General features: G+C 43.3%; 2 protein-coding genes across 2 annotated transcripts in view; both read right to left on the minus strand.

The window, feature by feature from the left end:
• Positions 1-260: 260 nt before the first annotated feature.
• The window catches only part of SAMD13 (sterile alpha motif domain containing 13), a gene marked incomplete at its 3' end in the record, with an annotated part of 42528 nt that continues 22325 nt past the window's right edge, over positions 261-20463 (minus strand). Inside the window, exons 2-3 of the mRNA XM_082647985.1 lie at positions 15831-15942; positions 261-404 (exon numbers count right to left, since the gene is read on the minus strand). Of these exons, the coding sequence (XP_082504111.1) occupies positions 261-404; positions 15831-15942 (256 nt within the window). The remainder of the gene's footprint in view (positions 405-15830; positions 15943-20463) is intronic.
• On the minus strand, positions 4408-5050 carry LOC309828781 (dnaJ homolog subfamily B member 8-like; the record flags this gene model as incomplete). Its single annotated transcript, XM_082664329.1, has 2 exons — positions 4408-4687; positions 4851-5050. The coding sequence occupies 2 exons, from the start codon at positions 5048-5050 to the stop codon at positions 4408-4410; spliced, it is 480 nt and encodes a 159-aa protein (XP_082520455.1).

Genomic DNA, 20463 nt, shown 5'->3' on the forward strand with positions numbered 1-20463 from the left:
AGGGCTGTCTAATCTCATCAAAGATCATTCTATTTGACAAACTCCACAAGGTAAACCATCCTGTCCACATGTCCTCGCTCCTCCTGGCTGAGTTCAGGTCAGCCGATGGATTGCCTAGTCTATCCAATAGGATAACGTTTCATTTGATTGAGATTCTTTACATATACACATGTATGTATTCTGTTTACAAAGTTTCATCACATGAAACTAAATTATGTCATTATGTATTTTTTGAGGTCCAAGACCCCAATTTGACTATACTATGAAGAGTTGTTCTTTAAATGCTTTGTCTGCAGAGGTTTTACGTGATACTCATAGATTTTCAGAGCAGGCCCCAATTTTAACTGAAGTCCTGTCAACACATCATTTCTTGTCATCAGTAGCAGGGATTTTCCATCAATTTCCTATAATGGAAGCAGAGGGTAAAGCTCAAGGATAATGAAGAAAAAAAGCAAGGTCAAAGGAAGAAGTCGTATTGCTTGTCTCCACGCTAAAAACATTATTTTTTTAATAGTGCCAAAAATGGAATCTTCTACTTTTATCTTCCACCTTTTACATTTATTTTGGAGTTAAATATAATCTATAGCTGATCTTGTTTTCAAGATCACATCACAAATGTCACATCTTAAGAAACTGACAGCAAGCTTGGAGTATGTACCCTGAACGATCAAAGATGCTGCTTCTGAAAGGAATAATGACACTTTCCACTTGTAAAATCTGTTGAAGTTTACGCAGAATTTTTGTCTAATTCCAAAACAAACCCTATAAATTAGGACAGGCAGGGATTGCTATCTTAATTTTATAGGCAAACCAAGGATCAAGGCAAGAAGTTAGCCTGCCTGAGAAGTTAGGAAAGGGTGGCACAGAATTTGAACTCCCATCTGCCTATGGCCAAAGCCGATGTTCTTTTCATAACTCACTTCTGTTTCTCTTGACACTTAGAAGTAAATATGTGTTGTCTCGATGGACCAATGGGAACCAGAGCCTTGGGTTTTCTGAAACCTTTTCAATCTTAACAATGGACACTGGAAAAATGACTTACTCTCTGTGAACTTCTTTCCTGTCCTTTAAAAGGAGAACCATTCTGCCTCAACCTGAATATCAAGTCTCATGCTACCCCACTTCCTCTCAGTGGAGCCTCAAGATTCCAAAGAAGGTAGCGAGGGGCAGAGCTGTGCCCACCACAGATTCCCTCCCCTATTCTCCTCGCAGTCCACTCCCCACTCCTCTCAAGTCCCCAACCAGGTGGACTTCACTCCAGGTACCCTGGAGACTACAAACCTTTGGAATGAAATAAAAATAGGCTTCTCGTGAAAGGGATAAGGACCCCAAATATAGAAAGTCTACAGTTTGAAAACCTTTGGAAAGGATGCACTGAGAAGAATGCCGAATACCACCTTCTTTTTGTTATTGTTTGTTGTGAGGAGAATCTGAGCTGGTTCTTAGGAAACCTGGGTTCAAGAGATGGACCAGCTGCACATGCTCAGTAAGCCTCGACACAGCTGTTCATGATTTTACCCACCTCCCCACTGATGGACAGACAAGGAGGCACTGTGTGCAACTGCAGCTACATAAAACTGTGACTCCCTCCTACACTGTCCCCAAGAGGGCCATTCCTCCAGAGTCTCTCATGTATTTTGCCAGGCTGTGAGGAAGATGTGCTCTGAATGTCTGAGTATGTGGGAGGTACAGCACCGGGCTAGGGGCTGAAGAAACACCCACTTTGTGACCTTAGGCAAGTCCCTTCCTCCTCTGTCTCCTCGGTTGATAATATGGGATATTGGGTTTTGACAGGATTTCATGAGATACCACCCTTGCAAGTGCTCCCTGAGCTTTGTGTTACACAATCACACGTCAGTATTCCGGGACAGACTGCAGCCCTCATTTTACAATTATTTAAGGACAAAGGAATTGACTTTTCAATCCTAAAGTATCTTGTTCTATTTAGGCAGCTAGTAATCCCAAAGACTGTCCATCAGTAAAACCTGCAAGTATGAGAGTTGGAGAGGAGCCCTGACACCTGGAAACCACTGCAGCAGCTCTGAAGGCATTGTGAGGTCACAGGAATCTGAATCGCAGGTTACATCAAAGCTCATGCTCTATCTTACACACTGAGATGAATAGTGATTCACTCGGGCTGCTTCCAAAAACAGCAAAGCCCTTCCTGCTCTCCATCTTTCCTTTGCTGTTGTTTGCTCATATTTAACTTACCACATATTTTAAACGGGGGCCAGGAGGAGATGCCACTGCTTTCATTTCTATACAAGAAAACTTCCTTGACTAACTGCAAATGAATTTTTTTTACATCTTTGTTGGCAAAAAGTCCTTCTACAACTCAGCATTTCTGTCAAAAGCCAAGTACGTCTGTGAAAAATGCTGAAATTTGGATTTTATTTAAGACAAAATGGAAAATCATGTTTCATGCTCCAATTTGATTTTCCTTTGTTTGGTAGCTACACTGCCGTTCACCTCAGATGAGGGTTGGTAAAAGAAAGCTCCATCTGGAATTCCTCATTTAAAAATTTTTGAAGTGAATATAATTCATATATACAACAAAACTCTCCTCTGAAACCATGACTATGGCAGCTCAGATGAATGGGAGTGGAGATGGCATAATGGAAATGGGAGCTTCCAGGTCAAACAAACTGCAGTCTGAACCCTGTCTCCACAACTTATTGTGTGGCTCTGGGTAAGGGACGTAACTTCCCTGAGCCTCAGTTTCCAAACTTGTAAAATGGAAATAACCCCCTGAAGAATTTTGGAGGTTAAAAATGATGAATTCATATCCCGCACCTAGCACCGTGTCTGACATATAGGACGTTCTCAATGACTACTAAGTGGAAATGTGTAGGCTTTGAAAGAACTGGGATGTGTTCCAATTCCAAATCCATCTTCTGTTTCTTTTCTGGAAGTATGTCCCCTGCCTGAAAGCTACCCTTTGCCAGACGGATGCAGGTATATTCTTGTTCAAGTTCAGAAAATTCACTGAGATTAAAAAAGTTCAAAGACTACATAAAAATGTGTCTCATAAAAATCACAAACATAGGAAAGTTCCTTGATTAAGAAAGTTAATCATTTGTGATGTTATTTCTAGAAAAGCTTGCAAGGCAAATGAAATCCAACTTTTGCCAGTCAGCATGGTATACTAGGATGCGCGTGAGACTGGAAATCGGGAGACAGAGGTTCTAACGCAGACTCCATCAGTAACTTTCCACAAGGAACCACTCCTCTGGAGGCTAGTCTGTGTATAAATGAAGGAGTTGGAGTGTGACCGGATCCAGTTAAACAAACAAATGAAAAAAATCCCATGATTTTGCATTAACAATCCAAAATTCAAAACAAAAATATAATTCACATCTTGGGATTTTGTTTACATTTCTGTGTTAAGGGATAATTGTTTGTTAGTTTCAGTGAAACTTTTTACATTGCTTCTGTCTTCTGTCTTCATGTTCGAATAACCAAGTGCCTGCTGGGCAATAATACTCAAAATGCTTGCCTACTTAAGTTCCCGCAAGTACTCATGCATGGAAGTAAGGTTTAGAGATGACAGGTGTAAATTTCCAATGAGGCCAAGACCCTAGATCTAAAAATAAATGAGTAGAATCCGTAGATGTTATAGCTCAGGAGATAAGCATGTGTTTCAGAGTAAGACACTATGTTATTGCTTATTAGGCGGGGCCTGGGGCAAGTTACTTAATCTCTCTACACCTCATTTCCTTATCTATATGGGGGTGGGGGGGGAAGTAGCTACTGTATCTCACTGCTGAAAAGATCATTGAGATAATACATGAAGTAGAATTCCTTACTTCTACTGAGCAGTCGATAAATCCTAGCTATTTTTAAAAGTATATTTAAAAATCTTAACCCATTTACTTTTCACTCTTTCTCTGACAACTTTATACAACAGGTGACTCTTTCAATTAAGCTTAACTATGATATGGTCCATTGGAAATGGGGAAAAAGAAGAGGTGGGGAGAGAAGAAGCAAAGAGAAAGAGGCTAGGAAGAGAAAAAGGGCCATCAAGAAAGAGGCAATGGATAATAACAAGGTAGGGCGGGGAAAAAAAAGGAAGAGGAGTCAGTGGGATTTATAATGGTAGGGCCCTGCAAATGTCTCAGAAGGCCATATCTGTGGTGGTCTCTACTGTCCCAGATAGAGTACAGGAGAAAAGAAGGCTCAATTTAGAATCAGAAGACTTGGGCTAGAAGCCAAACTCTGCTGCTTCCTAGTTCCTATGGAGCATCTGGCCCTTATTCCCTCCCTCTGTGAAATGAGAAATTTGTATTAAGCTGAACCCTGTCCATTCCAGTTCAACACACTCTCAGATTCCAATTCTGTCTTTGATAAGCATCAGACTCACCAGCCTCACAGCAAAGTCTCCCCGTGGAAGAACACGGCAGCAACTCCTTACCAGTGACATGGAGGAATCTGATGAAACAGGCGTTCTTTTCCCACTTCAGTCTTCTGCCTCACATATTCTAGAACTTTCTTTATAACAACTTCCTTGCCATTCACTATCTGGCTACAAGTGGTGACCAGTTTGAAGTTTCCCATTCCACTGCTTATAAAAGGTATAAATGTCACAGAGGAAGGGGAATTTGGTCCAGAGCCCAGGGATACGAAAGTGGAAAATCCTGTGTCCAGTATGGGGGTCACATAAAAAAAGGAGAAGTGGAACCTCCTGGTCCTACCCACACAGCCACTGGGAAAACAGTCTCCTGAGAAGGGCTCTTTATCTTCAAAGACAATTTGAAAGCCACAGTGTGGCCTCTCAAACCACAGTTCCTCCTTCAAATCATCCTTGTCCCTGCCATCTCCTGTTTTCCCTTTTGATGCAATTCCTTCTGGACTTGTCATAGTTGTTGTGTTTCTCGGCATCAGACAAGACGGCATAGGCCTCTGCTACTTGATTGAACTTCTCCTTAGCTGCCTCCCGGTTTTCTGGGTTCTTGTCTGCGTGGACCCCAAGAGCTAACTGGTGATAAGCCTTCTTAATATCAGAGGAGGAAGCATTTTGTGGCATCCCCAGTACTTTGTAGTAATTCACCATGTTTCTTGAAAGGACTTTTCCTCACCAAGACACAGAGTTTATTTTCTGAAGACGTTCCAGGTAACTTTGGAAAGGAAGATGGCAGACTACTCAAGTCTACAGCAAGACCTTTTGAATCATATCACATGATTCTTGGGACAAAGGCTCTTCTGGGGGAGAAATTCCTATTTGGGGCTGGTATCCTCTACAATGTCCCCACCCCTTCCCTGACCTCTGCAGCTCATTGTGGGTGGAGTGACTATGAGCTCAACACTATCATCCAATGACTATCAGCTGATGCTGTGCTTGCCTTGCAATCCTATTGGTGGAAAATTTGGGGTGGATAATATACATCTTGGAGGACAGAAACTATCTGTGGGGCTCAAAAAGAAGTCTTTACCTCATTTGTTAAAGTAACAATTGGAAGCAACATGGGTCTTGCATTTATATCAGACACAAAATCCATTTCTGCTCATTATGCAGGCTCATGCCTTCAGTAATGTAATGGGTATCTCCCTGTGGATATCTGCTGCGGGCACGAAATGGGTGATAAAGGGGCTCTATTCCAAAAAAATCACGCACACATTTCTGATGAAGGAAAGAGACTGAAACTCATGTCATCAAATGAGGAAACTAGGTTACAGAGAATTCTGCCTAGATAAGAAAGAAATAATAGATTGAAGGAATAGAATTAGAAGTGAAGGCTTCCCATGTATGGTCAGATAAGGCTTCTTCACTTCAATTGATCTCTTAAGGTTAGTCTTTTTGAAATTTATCTCTGGACTTAAAGATAGAACTAAGTAGCAGTGTCACATCAGCCAATGCTTTAAAGAATGGCTTTAAAGCTCAAGTGTAGCAAGGCTGCTCTTTTTCCAGGACACACAACTACACATTTCCCAGACTTCCTTGCAATTCGGTGTGGCCATGTGACCACATAGTGGCCAACGACATGTGAAGGGATGACGTGCACCTCTCTCCAGCCTGGCCCATAAAACCACCATGTGTGCTCCTTCTTGCACTTTATCCTTACACCAACTGGATGTCAGTGCCCAAGTGATCTTGAAAGCATACAGCTGAAGATGACAGATCTCCCATCAGCCTGGGACCTTGAATTACAGTGGAGCAGAACACCTCCACCAACAACCTTGGACTATTTATATTAAGCAACTTCTACTATAGTTAAGCCATTATATCTATTTTCATCTACTTGTGACAGCAGTTGATGTCTACTCTAATACACCAACCATTTCTACAACTTCACCTTCCTTATTAGAACCTAATTTTATAATGTCATCAACCAGAAAAGTCCCACCTCTGCCACGCTGGAAGTCCCATATCCTAGTCTATCTCTCACTCCTCCCTCCCATTATACCCACTTTTTCATTTCAACTCCTCTTTCTCCAGGGTAATGAGTCCCCTGCAGACTCCTCTTTTGTATCAAATCTGCACCCACTGGTTGGCCCTTGGAACCATTCTTTTACATGCCCTCTCGAATCACCCTCTTAGGCTATTAGCCCTCTACTGTGCCCATGCCATAAACACTCCAACCAGGAGCAGTCTAGCAATCAATCCAGCTTCTCTGATTCCTATACCTGGTGAAGTGGGAGAAAAAAATCAAGAAACCAAGAAGATGAACACTAAACATGTGCAGTGTACCAGTCTCGGCTGGGTCAGGAGAATATATCAACAGTTCTTTTATTTACTGTTGCTCAGTTCTCTCTCCCATTCCCCTAGGTGGCCATTCTTAACCTTCACTGCTCTCCTCTAGTTCCTTAGTAAACTTCTACCCATCCTGTCCACTGTCAGGAACTCCCTGAATGTCCCTTAGGACAAGGGCCATCTCAGCTGTATCTGCACACATCCTTACCTATGCTCCCAGAGCACAGGAAGGACAGAGGAAGAGGTCCCTGTCTTGCTCAGAACTAATTCCCAATATATTTTTTTATATTGACCAAATTGAATCTTCATGTATATTACCTGACGTTACATTTTATTGCAGTAAAATATATATAACATAAAATAGGCCATTTTAACTATTTGTAAGTGTACAATTCAGTGGCATTAGTGATATTCACAATGTTGTACAATTATTGCCACTGTTTTTTAAACTCTTCCATCACCAAACAGAAACCCAATGAAGCAATAACTCCCTCCTCTCCACTAGCCCTTTATAACCTCTAATCTGCTTTGTGTCTCTATGAATTTGCCTATTTTAGATATCTCATATAAATGGAATCATATAATATTTGACTGGCTCATTTCACTGAGCATAATATTTTCAAGGTTCATCTATCTTGTAGCTTGTATCAGAACTTCATTCCTTCTTATGGCTGAATAACATTCCATTGCATATTAGGTACCACATTTTATTTATCCATTCATCTGTTCGTGGATACTTGGGTTGTTTCCACCTTTTGGTTATTGTGAATAATGCTACAATGAACATTTGTGTACAAGTATCTGTTTGAGTCCCTCTTTTCAATTCTTTTGTGGGGAATTGCTGGGTCATATGGTAATTTTATGCTTAACCTTTTGAAGAACTGCCAAACAGTTTTCTATAGCGGCCACACTATTTTCTATCCCTACCAGCAATGTATGAGGGTTCAAATTTCTCCATGTCCTTGCCCCTCCACACTCTTTTGATCTCATCCCTTTCCTTGTCCTCAGGGATTTTGCTTCATTGAACTGTTCTCAATTTCATTCAATTTTAACTTGTCCAATTCTTCTGGCTACTTTCCTGCATGTAAATAAGTTTGAGCATCTCCTCTCTTAGAAAAGAGCTCTCACGTCTTCACGACCCTCCTACTGCTGGAGCTCCCTCCACTTGCCTCCCACTCACTCCTCAACTTGGAGGAAAGAGTCCTCCACCTTCCAGTCCACCCCCAGCTCCAGTGAAACTCCACTGTCATTGGCAGACCCCATTGGGCTTCACCTTTTTGAGGTATTTGACCTTGTTGATCATTTCACTTTTTTTGAAACTCTTCCTGTCATTGGTTTCTAGACAACCTTTCACACTGAGTATTTCTCAGATGCTTTTGCCAGTTCCCTTTCTTCTCCTAACAATTGAAACCTGGGTGCTCCCTAGGGTGCTGTCCTTGGCCTTTTTCTTTTCCCCTTTTAAATGCCTGTCTCATCCTCACCCCTTCCTATGACTGCTGATGACTCTCATGTCTCTCTTTCTAGGCCTCGCCCTTCCCATGGGCTGTCTTCTAGATATAGCCACTAGATGCCTACATGCTCTCAAACTGAACGTGCCCCAAACTGTACTCATTCCATCTCTCTTAAAACTGACCTCTCGGGGCTTCCCTGGTGGCACAGTGTTTGAGAATCTGCCTGCTAGTGCAGGGGACACAGGTTCGAGCCCTGGTCTGGGAGGATCCCACATGCCGCGGAGCAACTAGGTCCGTGAGCCACAACTACTGAGCCTGCGCGTCTGCAGCCTGTGCTCCACCACAAGAGGCTGCGACAGTTAGAGGCCTGCGCACCACAATGAAGAGTGGCCCCTGCTTGCCACAACTAGAGAAAGCCCTCGCACAGAAACGAAGACCCAACACAGCCATAAATAAATAAATAAATAAATAAATAAATTTAAAAACAAACCAAAACAAAACTGACCTCTCACTAAAGTCCTGGTTAATGACACTTCTTTGCAACTAACAAATCCAGACATCTAGCAGTCATCACCCAAGCCTCCTCCCTCTCCCACACTGAGCAGTGAGCTCAGTCCTGGGGCTAAGGTAGAGAACTGAGACAGGACAAATCTTCACCCTCCATTGCCAATGATCCACTAAATTCTCTTGACCTTCTTCCCCAGATGGTCTTTCTAATCCATCTCTTCCTTTCCATCCCCAATGGAATGATTATATCAGTTTTCCTGCCTTCTGTCTCCTTGTCTTCCAAGCCACTCTCCACATTGTCACGAGACTGATCGTTCAGAAACACAAATCTCACCCTGGCACTCCCCACTCAATATCCTTCAGTGGTTTCCTAGTCCCTCTCACCCAAACAGACTATCTGTTATCCGGACCCCTGTTTATCTTTCAGTCTTATCCTTAGGCATTCCCTGCTCCACACCTCTTATGCCAAGGTACTGGGAGTTCTCAAGATAAATCATGTTTTTTCATGCCCCCATGCCTTTGTATCTAATCCCCCTTCTGCCCAGAATCTTCCGTGCTTCCTTCAAACAATTCTCATACCTACAATAGTTTCAGGTGGCCTTATTAAAGTAAAATAATACTTGTAATAATGATCATTATTTTACTTTAATAGTTTCGTTTATTTTATTTTTGGCTGCATTGGGTCTTTGTTGGTGAGCACGGGCTTTTCTCTAGTTGCGGCGAGCAGGGGCTACTCTTCGTTGCGGTGCGCAGGCTTCTCACTGCAGTGGCTTCTCTTATTGTGCAGCACAGCCTCTAGGTGCATGGGCTCAGTAGTTGTGGCTTGCAGGCTCTAGAGCACAGAGCTCAGTAGTTGTGGCACACAGGCTTAGTTGCTCCACCGCATGTGGGATCTTCCCGGACCAGGGCTTGAACCCGTGTCCCCTGAATTGGCGGGTGGACTCCTAACCACTGTGCTACCAGGGAAGTTCCAACTTTAATAGTTTTATATTTATTTTCATAAGTGTTAGAAAAAGCTGTAACAGCTATGGAAACAAATGAACAAGTGAATAAGCCAAAGAAGCACCACATACCTGGCTATCTTATAATGTATTATAACTTCTCATTTCACATGAATGATTTAAACAACAATTTGGGGGTTTGGTCTATAGAAATCTATTCTATTTCAATCAAAAAATTCAAAATGTTCTTTCCTTATCAGTTTTGCTTCCATTCTCTTTGCTGTTTTCTTATTGCTAGCATTACCCATTTGTTTTTTAACTCTTTTCTAAATTTTTGTGGGCTAAAAGGACACATCAGCAGTCTAAGTTGCCACTTCCCCTGTTCATTATGCCACAAAATCTTTTAAGCATTTCAGACTGTTAAGAAATATCAGGTGTCAAATCACCTCATATATTTCCAGTACTTGGTATTATAATATGCTGAAAAGGTAATAAAAGTTATGGTCAATTTGTGGGATTTTAACTGGTCTAATTCAGAGCTGGATTTATTTATTTATTTGTGTGTTTGTTTATTTATTTATTTTTGGCTGCATTGGGTCTTCCTTGCTGTGCGCAGGCTTTCTCTAGTTGCGGCGATCAGGCTTCTCATTGTCAAGGTGGCTTCTCTTGTTGCAGAACATGGGCTCTAGGCGCGCAGGCTTCAGTAGCTGTAGCTGTGGCACGTGAGCTCAGTAGTTGTGGCTCGAGGGCTCTAGAGCACAGGCTCAGTAGTTGTGGCACACGGGCTTAGTTGCTCCATGGCACGTGGGATCTTCCCAGACCAGGGCTTGAACCTGTGTCCCCTGCATTGGCAGGCAGATTCTTAACCACTGCGCCACCAAGGAAGTCCCAGAGCTGGATTTACCATGAAGTTAATGAAGCGTAATTTTTGCCTTAGCAATTTTGTATCATGATTTTGTACTTTTATTCCAAAGGAAGGCTCTTAAAATTGTATGATTTTAATCTCCCTCTCTCCCCCAACCTCTGCAAACCTGGATTTGTCCCGGGTCTAATTAGAACTATCCATCTAGAGTCACTACAGTTGAAGTCCATCCAACTATAACTTAGGACCATGCTCGTGGTTACTCTGACTGGCCTTCCCACTTTACAACTCCATTTGAGGAGGTTAGTGTTACTTGGCAATTTGTAACAATAAAATATTTTATTTATAGTTACTAAGTCAGTGGCCTCAGAAACGTATCAAAAGTTAGCAATAAGCCATCTGAAAAGAAATGTCAGTCTTGGAATTTCAGGCAAACAGCTTAAACAACCAGTTGGACATTTCAGAGTAAAATACTGTTCTTATTCATGTGGTTTAGGGGAAGTGAGGCGATATGGAGTAAAATTAATTTGTCACCATGAGTTGCATATTATTTTGTCATGATACTCTGAGAAAAAAATTCTCAGTGATTCATATTGTTCTAGAAACAGATGCACTGATGTCGCTCACTTGTGAGTTTGAGGATCTGAACAATATGAATTAAGTGACCTTCATTGAATGGCCCCTCTCCATGTCCATCTTCTTCACATACATTCTGAGTGAATGAGTCAGATAGTGAAGAAATGAAGTGACTACCCTACAACGGGCACACTGTCTTTGCGACCTGCAGTTAGGGTCTTTCTCTAGTTGTGGTGAGTGGGGGCTACTCTTCATTGCGGTGCATGGACTTCTCATTGCAGTGGCTTCTCTTGTTGAGAAGCATGGGCTCTGGGTGTGTGGGCTTCAGTACTTGTGGTGCATGGGCTCAGTAGTTGTGGCATGTGGGCTCTAGAGTGCAGGCTCAGTAGCTGTGGCTCACGGGCTTAGTTGTTCTGCAGCATGTGGGATCTTCCTGGACCAGGGCTCAAACCCATGTCCCCTGCATTGGCAGGCAGATTCTTAACCACTACGCCACCAGGGAAGCCCCTGGGTCTTCCCTCCTGATAAGTCTTTTGGTTTGCACCTGTGGCTCACACAGAGGCTCAAAAGAGGTTGGCCAGAAGAAAACCTGATGGAGATAATTGCACTAGTGGGAAACTTAATGGAGATAATTGTTAGGTGTCAGTGTGCCTGCATAGACAAAAGGAGGTTATACAAAGATCCCCCAGTTAATTCAGCTGCCCCTCCATACCACAGGAACATGGGACACTCCTGCACTTTGGACAAACCTCGCTCAATGGCCTGACATCTTCCAAGGGAGCATGCTGCTAGAAATCCATCTCTGAGTCTGGTTGCTACAACAAGAGAATATCCAGTAATGTACTGTGAGATCATACCAAGAAGACAGACACTCTCCTGAAAGTTGGCACATGGGATGGTGGACATGTCCGATGTCAGTGTTAGTGTCTTAGTCAGCTTAGGCTGCTATAACAAGACACCATGGATTAGGTGGCTTAAACAACAGAAATTTATTACTCACAGTCTGGAGGCTGGAAGTCCAAGATCACAGTGCCAACATGTGGCTCTTGGTAGGGCCCTCTTCCTACCATGCAGATGGCTGCCCTTGTGCTATATCCTCACATGGCACAGAGGGAAAGAGAAGCTCTCTGGTCACTTCTTTTCAGGGCACTAATCCCGTCGTGAGGGTTCCAGCCTCATGACCTCATCTATCTCCCAAAGGCCCCAAACACCGTCACACTGGGAGTTAGGGCTTTAACTTTAACGTGAATTTTGGGGGGACACAAATATTACATCCATAACAGCCAAGAAATTAAGCTCTCACGTCAACTGAGACATGCTACCCTTGGCAACTCTTTCTGAACCTGCCCTTTTCTAAGGTGGTTTAGGGGATGTTCACATCCCTGCCATGCTTCCATCAGATGGCAAGGCAAAGCCTCCCCTAAGGAGATTTCAGGATGTGACCATTCTTATTGTTTCTCAGCTGCTGTGACCTAGAAGATGTGCCTAAAAGGGTCATGTGTTTGGCCTGGGGGTGGCCTGCAGTCTTCCCATCTGGGATGATTGGTGAGTGACAGCTGACTGTTTGAGGTCCATTGCCGGGAAGATCCTTGGAGGTGAAAGACTGAAGGCCTCTGAATCATGAAATGGAAGAGGTAGGTTAACATAGTAGAGGATCTTGATCCTCAGTCCTCATGAAAATAATAGCAGCTGCTTGTCATATCAGCCTGAGCCTGGCCAGTGGTTCCCTCCTTGCCCTCTACCTCCTTTAATGAGAAGAGGAAAGACAATGAGAATTTCAAAGCAGGAGGAAGATTTGGATCACTTCCGGAGAATAATTCAAGGCAGACTCTTTTCCCCGCCCAATTGCCTTTCCACAAGAATGAAGAACTTGAGCTTGTAGATGATGCTTGCAAAATTCCAGTCCCCTGGGAATTCATTTCTCAGGCTCCAGAGTTGGAGAAGCAAGATGGTGCTCCTTTCCTCCCTTGAAGGACTTCTGAATGAGATGCCTTGGGAAACTGTGTTCCCTTTTGCCTCCCACTGTCACTGGTGCCAGAGTGATGTCATCCTTGGGAGAAAGTACCTGCTCCTGGGCCGAGCTCAGAGCTGGTCGGTTCCATTCCAGAATCTGGAAGGCCCAAAGAACATCCCCACCCCCAATCTGGGACATCTGCCCCAGAGGAGTCTGAGCAAAAGCTCATTCTGAAAAATGCTTTTGGACAGCAGGGAATCTGGCCAAGAGACCTTTTATCTAAGTCCCTTTTTTTGTTAACCTTTCACAATATTCTTTAAATTTAATTTTAGAAGTGAGTTAACTCAACTACAATGACACAACTGGACACTATATCATTAAACCAAAATAAAATATGTTCCAGCTGATCAGCCTTCCACTTTCCAACCTGAGCTACTTTCCCCCACAATTTTATTACAAAAATTTTCAAACATAAAGTCGTAAGAATATTATAGGGAACACCCATACTCCCACCACCTAGATTCTACAATGAACATTTTCCATACTTACTTTATCATATGTCTATCCAACTACTCATCCCTCTAGCCAACTATCAATCCATATTTTGATGCATTTCCAAGTAAGTTGCAAAATCAGTATACTTCTCCCCTGAATACTTCAGTTTGCATACCATTAATTGTTTTATTTTTTTACAGTTCTTTTCATTTTGAGGAAAAATTTATTGGCTATGTAATACACAAATCTGAATTGTTTGCATATACCTGTGCATATGTGGTCACCAATGCATATACCCATAACACAAACCCTTATCAAGACACAAAACGCTACCATCACTCAGAATGTTTCCTCATGCTCCTTCCCAGTCATTCCCCTCTCCCACCTATCCAGAGGCAACCACTGTCTGATTTTTCTCTACCACTAGTGCATTTTCCTGTTCTCATCGTTTAACTGAATGGAACTGCTGTGGTCTATTTGTGTCCCCCCAAAATTCATATGTTGAAACCTAACCCCCAATGGGTCTTAGGGATATTAGTAATGGTATTAAGAGGTGGGCCCTTTGGGATGTAATTAGATCACGAGGGCAGAGGCCTCGTGAATATGTGTGCCTTTATAAAAGGCAGCCCCAGAGACCTCTCTCATCCCTTCCTCCATGTGAGGACACAGTGAAATGACAGCTGTCTCGGAAGCGGGCCCTCACCAGATACCCAATCTGAGAGTGCCTTGATCTTAGACTCCCTACCTGCAAAATCATGAGAAATAAATGTTTGTTGTTTATAAGCCACACAGTTTATGGTATTTTTGTTATAGCAGCCTGTATGGACTAAGACAGAAGCCATTCAGAATAAGCTCTTTTATGTAAGGCTTCTTTCACTTAGCATAATGTTTTGAGACTCATCCAAACTATTGTATATATCAGTACTTCATTTTTCTTTATTCCATTGTATGAGTAGACCAGAGTTTGTATATTCACTCTCCTATTGATGGACACTTAGGCTTCCAGTTTTGGACTACTATGAATAAAGCTATTTGAACAATGTTGCACCAATCTTTGGTGGACATATGCTTTCATTTCCCTTGGGGAATCAAGTTGTTGATCATGGGGTAGATGTATGAGTGTTTATTTTACACTCCCACCAACAACGTAGGAGAGTGCGGTTGCTCTACATCCTCACGAACATTTGCAATCAGTCTTTCTAATTTTAGCTATCCTGGTGGCTGTGAAGTGATTTAAACTGTTATTTTGGCAAATTTTCCAAATTAACAAAAGACACATATGCATAGGGATCAGGTTGAAGGAAATACTGATTGAAGGAAATCTAGAGATTGGAATCTATGATATTAGAAAAGTGCACTTACCCAAACCCAGCTTGAGAGAGTAAGAAATGGCTAAAGGGATGTGCAAGAAGCAGCCAAACACATTGCTCGCTTTATAATTCTCTCAATTATATTACAACATTAGAGAAGTAAACGTAATGCTTAGGAGACTGCAGACTTCATTGACAGGGAGATGGGAACTCTGTGTTTTCCTACAGAGCTGGTCTGGTGTGGACCACGTGTACCCCGATTTGCTTCCTCATGGTCAAAGCCCTTTGAGCACCATCTCTACAAAGCTGGCCCAGCCTGGAAAATGGAATCGGGACTCACCCAGACAATTGGGAAGGACCCCCTGCTCCTCCTTCCCTCTCTGCAGTACCAACCCTGGACCTGAGCGAGGGAATTAACTTTTGGGGGCATCAACGTTGGGCCAGCACCTATCCTAGGCACTGTGCCTTCGCTGTCCTTTAATCCTCACGGCACCACCCTACCAAGTTAGGCATTGAGAGCCTCCTCTTACAGATGTGAAACCAAGACTCAGAGAGTCATAGTAACCTGTCTGGGGTCACATAGAGTTACAAGAACCAGGATCGGAGTCTATCTGAGTCTAGTGTCCTCTTTCCACTAGACTCTGCTCAGCACCCAGCAAGCAAACTGGAGGAGACTTGATTAACAGCTCAGGTGGTGCCAAGCCCAGGAGCAGACGAGGCTGCATGTCTCTCAGCCAGATTGGTCCCTCCTTTTTCTCTCTTTTCTGCTTTCTAGTGTGTTTGTGTGGAAGGTAGGGCTGTGCCGTCTTTCAGAAGATGCAGATGTTGAGGAGACTGAGCCCTCCTCTCTGCAGCTGCGACTGTGTCTCCTCTCCTCTCGGGGCTTGGGTTTTTCTCTTGCAGGAAGGAATCGGTAGCTTGTCACTCCTGTCCTGCCCTCCCCCACCCCCTCAGTTTCTCAGGGGCTGGGATGGTCGGGAGCCTCACTCAGCCTTCACCAGAGGGAGGTGATCATGTTCATCATGTGCTTCTCTAGACCGAGTTACCTGTTCCTGAAACGCACTAGCTTGCTCTTCGAATCCTGCGGTTCGGAAGTAATTGACGACATCCATCACGGCCCAGTCTGCAGGATCGGGTGGCCTCCCATTCTCCATGGAACTGCAAAATAACAATCAAGATGGCTGTCAGGGCAGAACACGCAAGTGTGTGCGGCTAGGCTCTCCACTCAGCCTCTCAGGGGCAGGCCTGGCCCAGCTCACTGCAACCAGAGGCCCAGATCCCAGTGTATCTGCCTCAGAACCAGAATCACTCATGCATTTCTTGGGCTCAGAAGGTCACTGCTCTCACTGGCTCAGTCACTCCTTTCTCTATGAACCTTTAATATAAAGTATTTCCTCATGTATTGTTTTTTAATCCAGAGATATTAAGAGGGGTCCAGGGCTTCCCTGGTGGCGCAGTGGTTGAGAGTCCGCCTGCCAATGCAGGGGACGCGGGTTCGTGCCCTGGTCTGGGAGGATCCCGCACGCTGGGGAGCGGCTGGGCCCGTGAGCCATGGCCGCTGAGCCTGCGCATCCGGAGCCTGTGCTCTGCAACAGGAGAGGCCACAACGGTGAGAGGCTCACGTACTGCAAAAAAAAAAAAAAAAAAAAAGAGTGGTCCAGTGATTTCTGGCGGCCCACAATATGGTATTCATACCCCTGAACTAAGAATACCAGACCTTTTACAATGTGGCCCCAACATGTCATCACTTTTCCCATCCCCAACCCCGCGCGTCCAGGGCTAAAGCCATTCCCCAACACACCATGCCCTTCACATGCTGTTCCAGCCACTGAATGCCCCCTCATTTTCCAACAAAATCCTACCCTTCCTACCAGTTCAAATGCCACCATCTCTGTAAGGCATTTTCTGGCTGCACCTGGGTGTTTGTTATAACATCCTCTGAGTTCAAGACCTCCATTCTAACTCCAACTGCAGCACTTTTCCCACTGGATTATACTCTGCTTATTAGACAGTCTCTAGGAGACTGTCTAATCTTTCTACAGAGATGTGGGCTGAAGAGGTACATTTGGACCTGGACCATTTCTCACTTTATTATCCCTTGTGTCAAGTACATAGTTAGGAATTCAATCAATGTTCAGATGACTAGATGTTGATCAAGCATTAGTTTGAGAGGGTCTCTGGGTAACCTCCTCAATGGATTTAGAGAGGAGGGGAGGAAAGGTGGAAGAGAGAAAGAGTGGCAAGGACCTGCAGTTACTGTGACTCTTATTTCTGTGTTTCAAGAGTATTTGTCTAGATTTCTCTATGCCTCATCCGCAGTGATTCTTCCAGAGTGTACATCCCATCACATTGTTCCCCTGCTTCCAATTCTTCAAAGACTTCTTCCCATTGCCCTTTGGATAAATTCCAAATAGTTTCACTTGGCTCAGGAGGTCCTTCAGGACAAAACCCCCTCCTAGCCCTCCAGCTGGGAATATACTGGTGAGTAAAACAGAAGGGTCATTACTCTTGTGAATACACAGCTCTTTTGGGGTAGACACTGATCGGTAATCATACGACCAAATGTACAGCCACACAATGTAGCTGAAGGATAGGCACTCTGTTCTATGGCAGTTTGAGGGGCTAGCAGAGGCTTTCTTGCGGAAGTTTCTTTTGAGGTAAGGTCTAGAGAGCAGCCAGAAGGTTAACCGTATAAAGAAGTCAGCTGAAGATTATTCCAGGCTCTGCAGCAGGACTGTACAGCCCAGGGAGCCACGCTGGTGTTGGAGGCCACATCAAGGATTCTGGGTTTTTGTCTATGAGCAATGGGACTTGTGAAATGGTCTGATGTAATGGGTGTGACCTGATCTGACTCAAATTTCTAAAAAGAGGGTATTGGAGAGGAGCCAGAGGAGAAGAAGGGACCAAGCAAGAGATCATGGTGACTGAGACTATGGTGGAAAAGGAGAGAAGCACGTGGATTTCAAAAATATTTAACCAATAGAATCAGCATGACCTAGTGGTGGACTAGACATGAGAACAAAGGAGATCGAAGTGTCCTGGAACTGGATGGATGGTGGTAACTGCACTTAGACTGCATCCCCAGGTTTGGTTGGACACACTGAATGTGGGGTACCATCTATATCGAAGTTGAGATTTAATGTGGAACATGGGTCTGGAGCTCAAAGTAGATGGGTGGGCTAGAGGTACATAGCGGGGAGCCAGAAGCGTTTAGATGGCGTGTGAAACCTTGGGAGGGGACGAGAGGAGAACTGGGCCTAGAATCAAGCTTGGGAAGGTTCAACATTTAGTGCAAGTTGAAAAGATTCATGTTACTTTTAATGGAAATGAAATTGCCCAGACTTTGGGGATTCCTGAAAGTCTTCAAATATCCAAAAGTCAAGGGTTGACCTGTGCCTCTGCCTTGTTCCCAGGATAATGTTTTGCTCATAGTAGGAACTTAAAATATTTGATTAAAAAAACAAACTTCTCTCCTAGTTAAAGAAAAGGGAGTCACTAATCAATGGCACATGTGATCAACTACTTATCAACATAGCACTTAATTTAAAAACATTTAGAGCCAATGCTTGCTAGTTTTAAGTATTTTCCCTTTTGGGCATAGAGATTGTGAATCTATAAATACTGCCCATGTACATACACACTCACGTACATGCTCACTCACACACGGCATGTGCCCCCCCTGCCACCCTCCTACCATTTAACAGTCAATATACATGGGGAAAAACTATTTTTTACTCTAACATTGTTAAACACTAACATGTACTTTCAAATCAAGGCTAAATGTGTTTTTAAAAAATTATACACATGCTGGGATTTTCCATCCTCTCTTTAACATAAGCAATCATAAACTGACACAGGGGACTCTCTTTTAGGTACCATTTTCCTTCCCTCTCTTGCTTAAGTTGGGCTTGAAAAATGTTTGGAAAGGATTCATTGTTTTAACAAATCTTTCAAGTTTTCTAGTCAGCTCGCTTCTAGCAGTGAGCACAGAGCCCCATCAGATGCACTTTTAAGTGCCCCAGAAAACATCTGAACTCACTCTCCCTGTGGCTGACTTCAATTAGCTGCCTTTCTTCATAAAGAATTGTTATCTAATTATGATAAAAAAAAAAAACTATGCTACATTGTAATTTTAGGATGGGAGGCTTTCCTGATTCTTATTCTGCTGGGATATGACATCATCACTTCCTCAGTTCTGAAATATTCTTGAGTACTAGCATTGCAGCAGAGAACAAAGGCTTTGCAAAACCGCTGGCAGCGTACCACGAAGAGCACCAGTAATGAGGAATGTCTCATACTTAGGGTGAGGGGATACACAGAAGAAGCCAGTGTTAGACCACTCACATCCTGAGAGGAGAAACTATCCGTCTCCATCTCTGCCTCCCTACAGCTCACAGCACAGGTTGGACTGGTGTGTACAGTTGATACATGGCAAAGATCTGTTACATTAATGTAATAACAACCAGAGAGCATTTAGAGTCTACAATGTGCTTTTCACGCATAATCTATTATCAGCCTCCCAGCTCCTTGTGAACTGGCTACTATAACCTGTTTTTAGGAAACTAAGGCTCAGAAAGGTTAAGAACTCATCCCAAATCACATAGTGTATAAAGCCAGGATTGGGTTCCACATATGCTTGCCTCCAAATCTATGCTTTTTTTCACTCCATACTCATTGATACAACAGATATTTACTAAAAGCCTACTGTCTTCTCAGTACTGTGCTAGAGGCAGCGTTACCAGGATAGGAATGCATATCCTTCAAGGAGCTGGCACTCTGGTGAGGGGAAGCAGCATACTCTAAGTATTAGAATTGGGGGGGTGAACTGGTGCTATTGGAGATGCACGCACTGGAGGGCCCAGATAATTCTGCCTGACCAGGACACTTGAAGATTTTTAATGCAATTCTGAAAGGCATCAATTGCTTCAAACACACACTAAGTTCCTCCCTGAGAGGGGATGGCTTGCAGAAGCAGAAACATGCAGGCACACATTGTCACTTCTAGGTTATGTTAAAGAATGATGGATGATTTTGCTGGACCCGTCCAGTGGTTTCAGCAACAGTTTAAACAAGAAACCTGGAGATTATCCAAGGCCACATGACGGTGGGTGTTGGGGAGGCCAGAGTGCCAAAGCCAGATAAAACTATGAGGACATTTCAGAGGATGGATTTAAGCGTCACCTTTCCCCACTGGTAAAGTCAGTATGTCTCCTCAAGGACTGTTATTTGTGGCCAAACTGAGATGCTTTGTTCCCTTTTAAAGGGACCATTCTCTCCAAATCTTTTCTTATAACTCATACGTGTCAAATTCCAGGAGGAATTTAAATGGTGCTGTTTAAAACACCTCCCAGATGGTGGTTCCCACTGTGGCTGCTAATTTTGCACTGATGAAATGAGATGGCAGATATAAACGTTCCATTATCATTTGATACTTATTATTCATTATTGTCATAGCAAAATATTTCCTAGAATATAAGGTATAAAGATGATAAATTCATGAATATTTTTCCAAGCATGGAGGCTTTAAAAATATATATGTATGTTACCTTATTACAAAAAACTAGCAAGAAATGAAGGGCAGAATTTGTCTCCAATCCCATCACTTAATCAAATCAATGTTTCCATTTAACATAGTCACCTTTCAGTCCCTGTGCATATGGTTGGGTACATCATGTATGG

The sequence above is a fragment of the Grampus griseus genome (genome assembly GCF_964374135.1).
Source record: "Grampus griseus genome assembly, chromosome: 1".
Classification (NCBI taxonomy): Eukaryota; Metazoa; Chordata; class Mammalia; order Artiodactyla; family Delphinidae; genus Grampus; species Grampus griseus.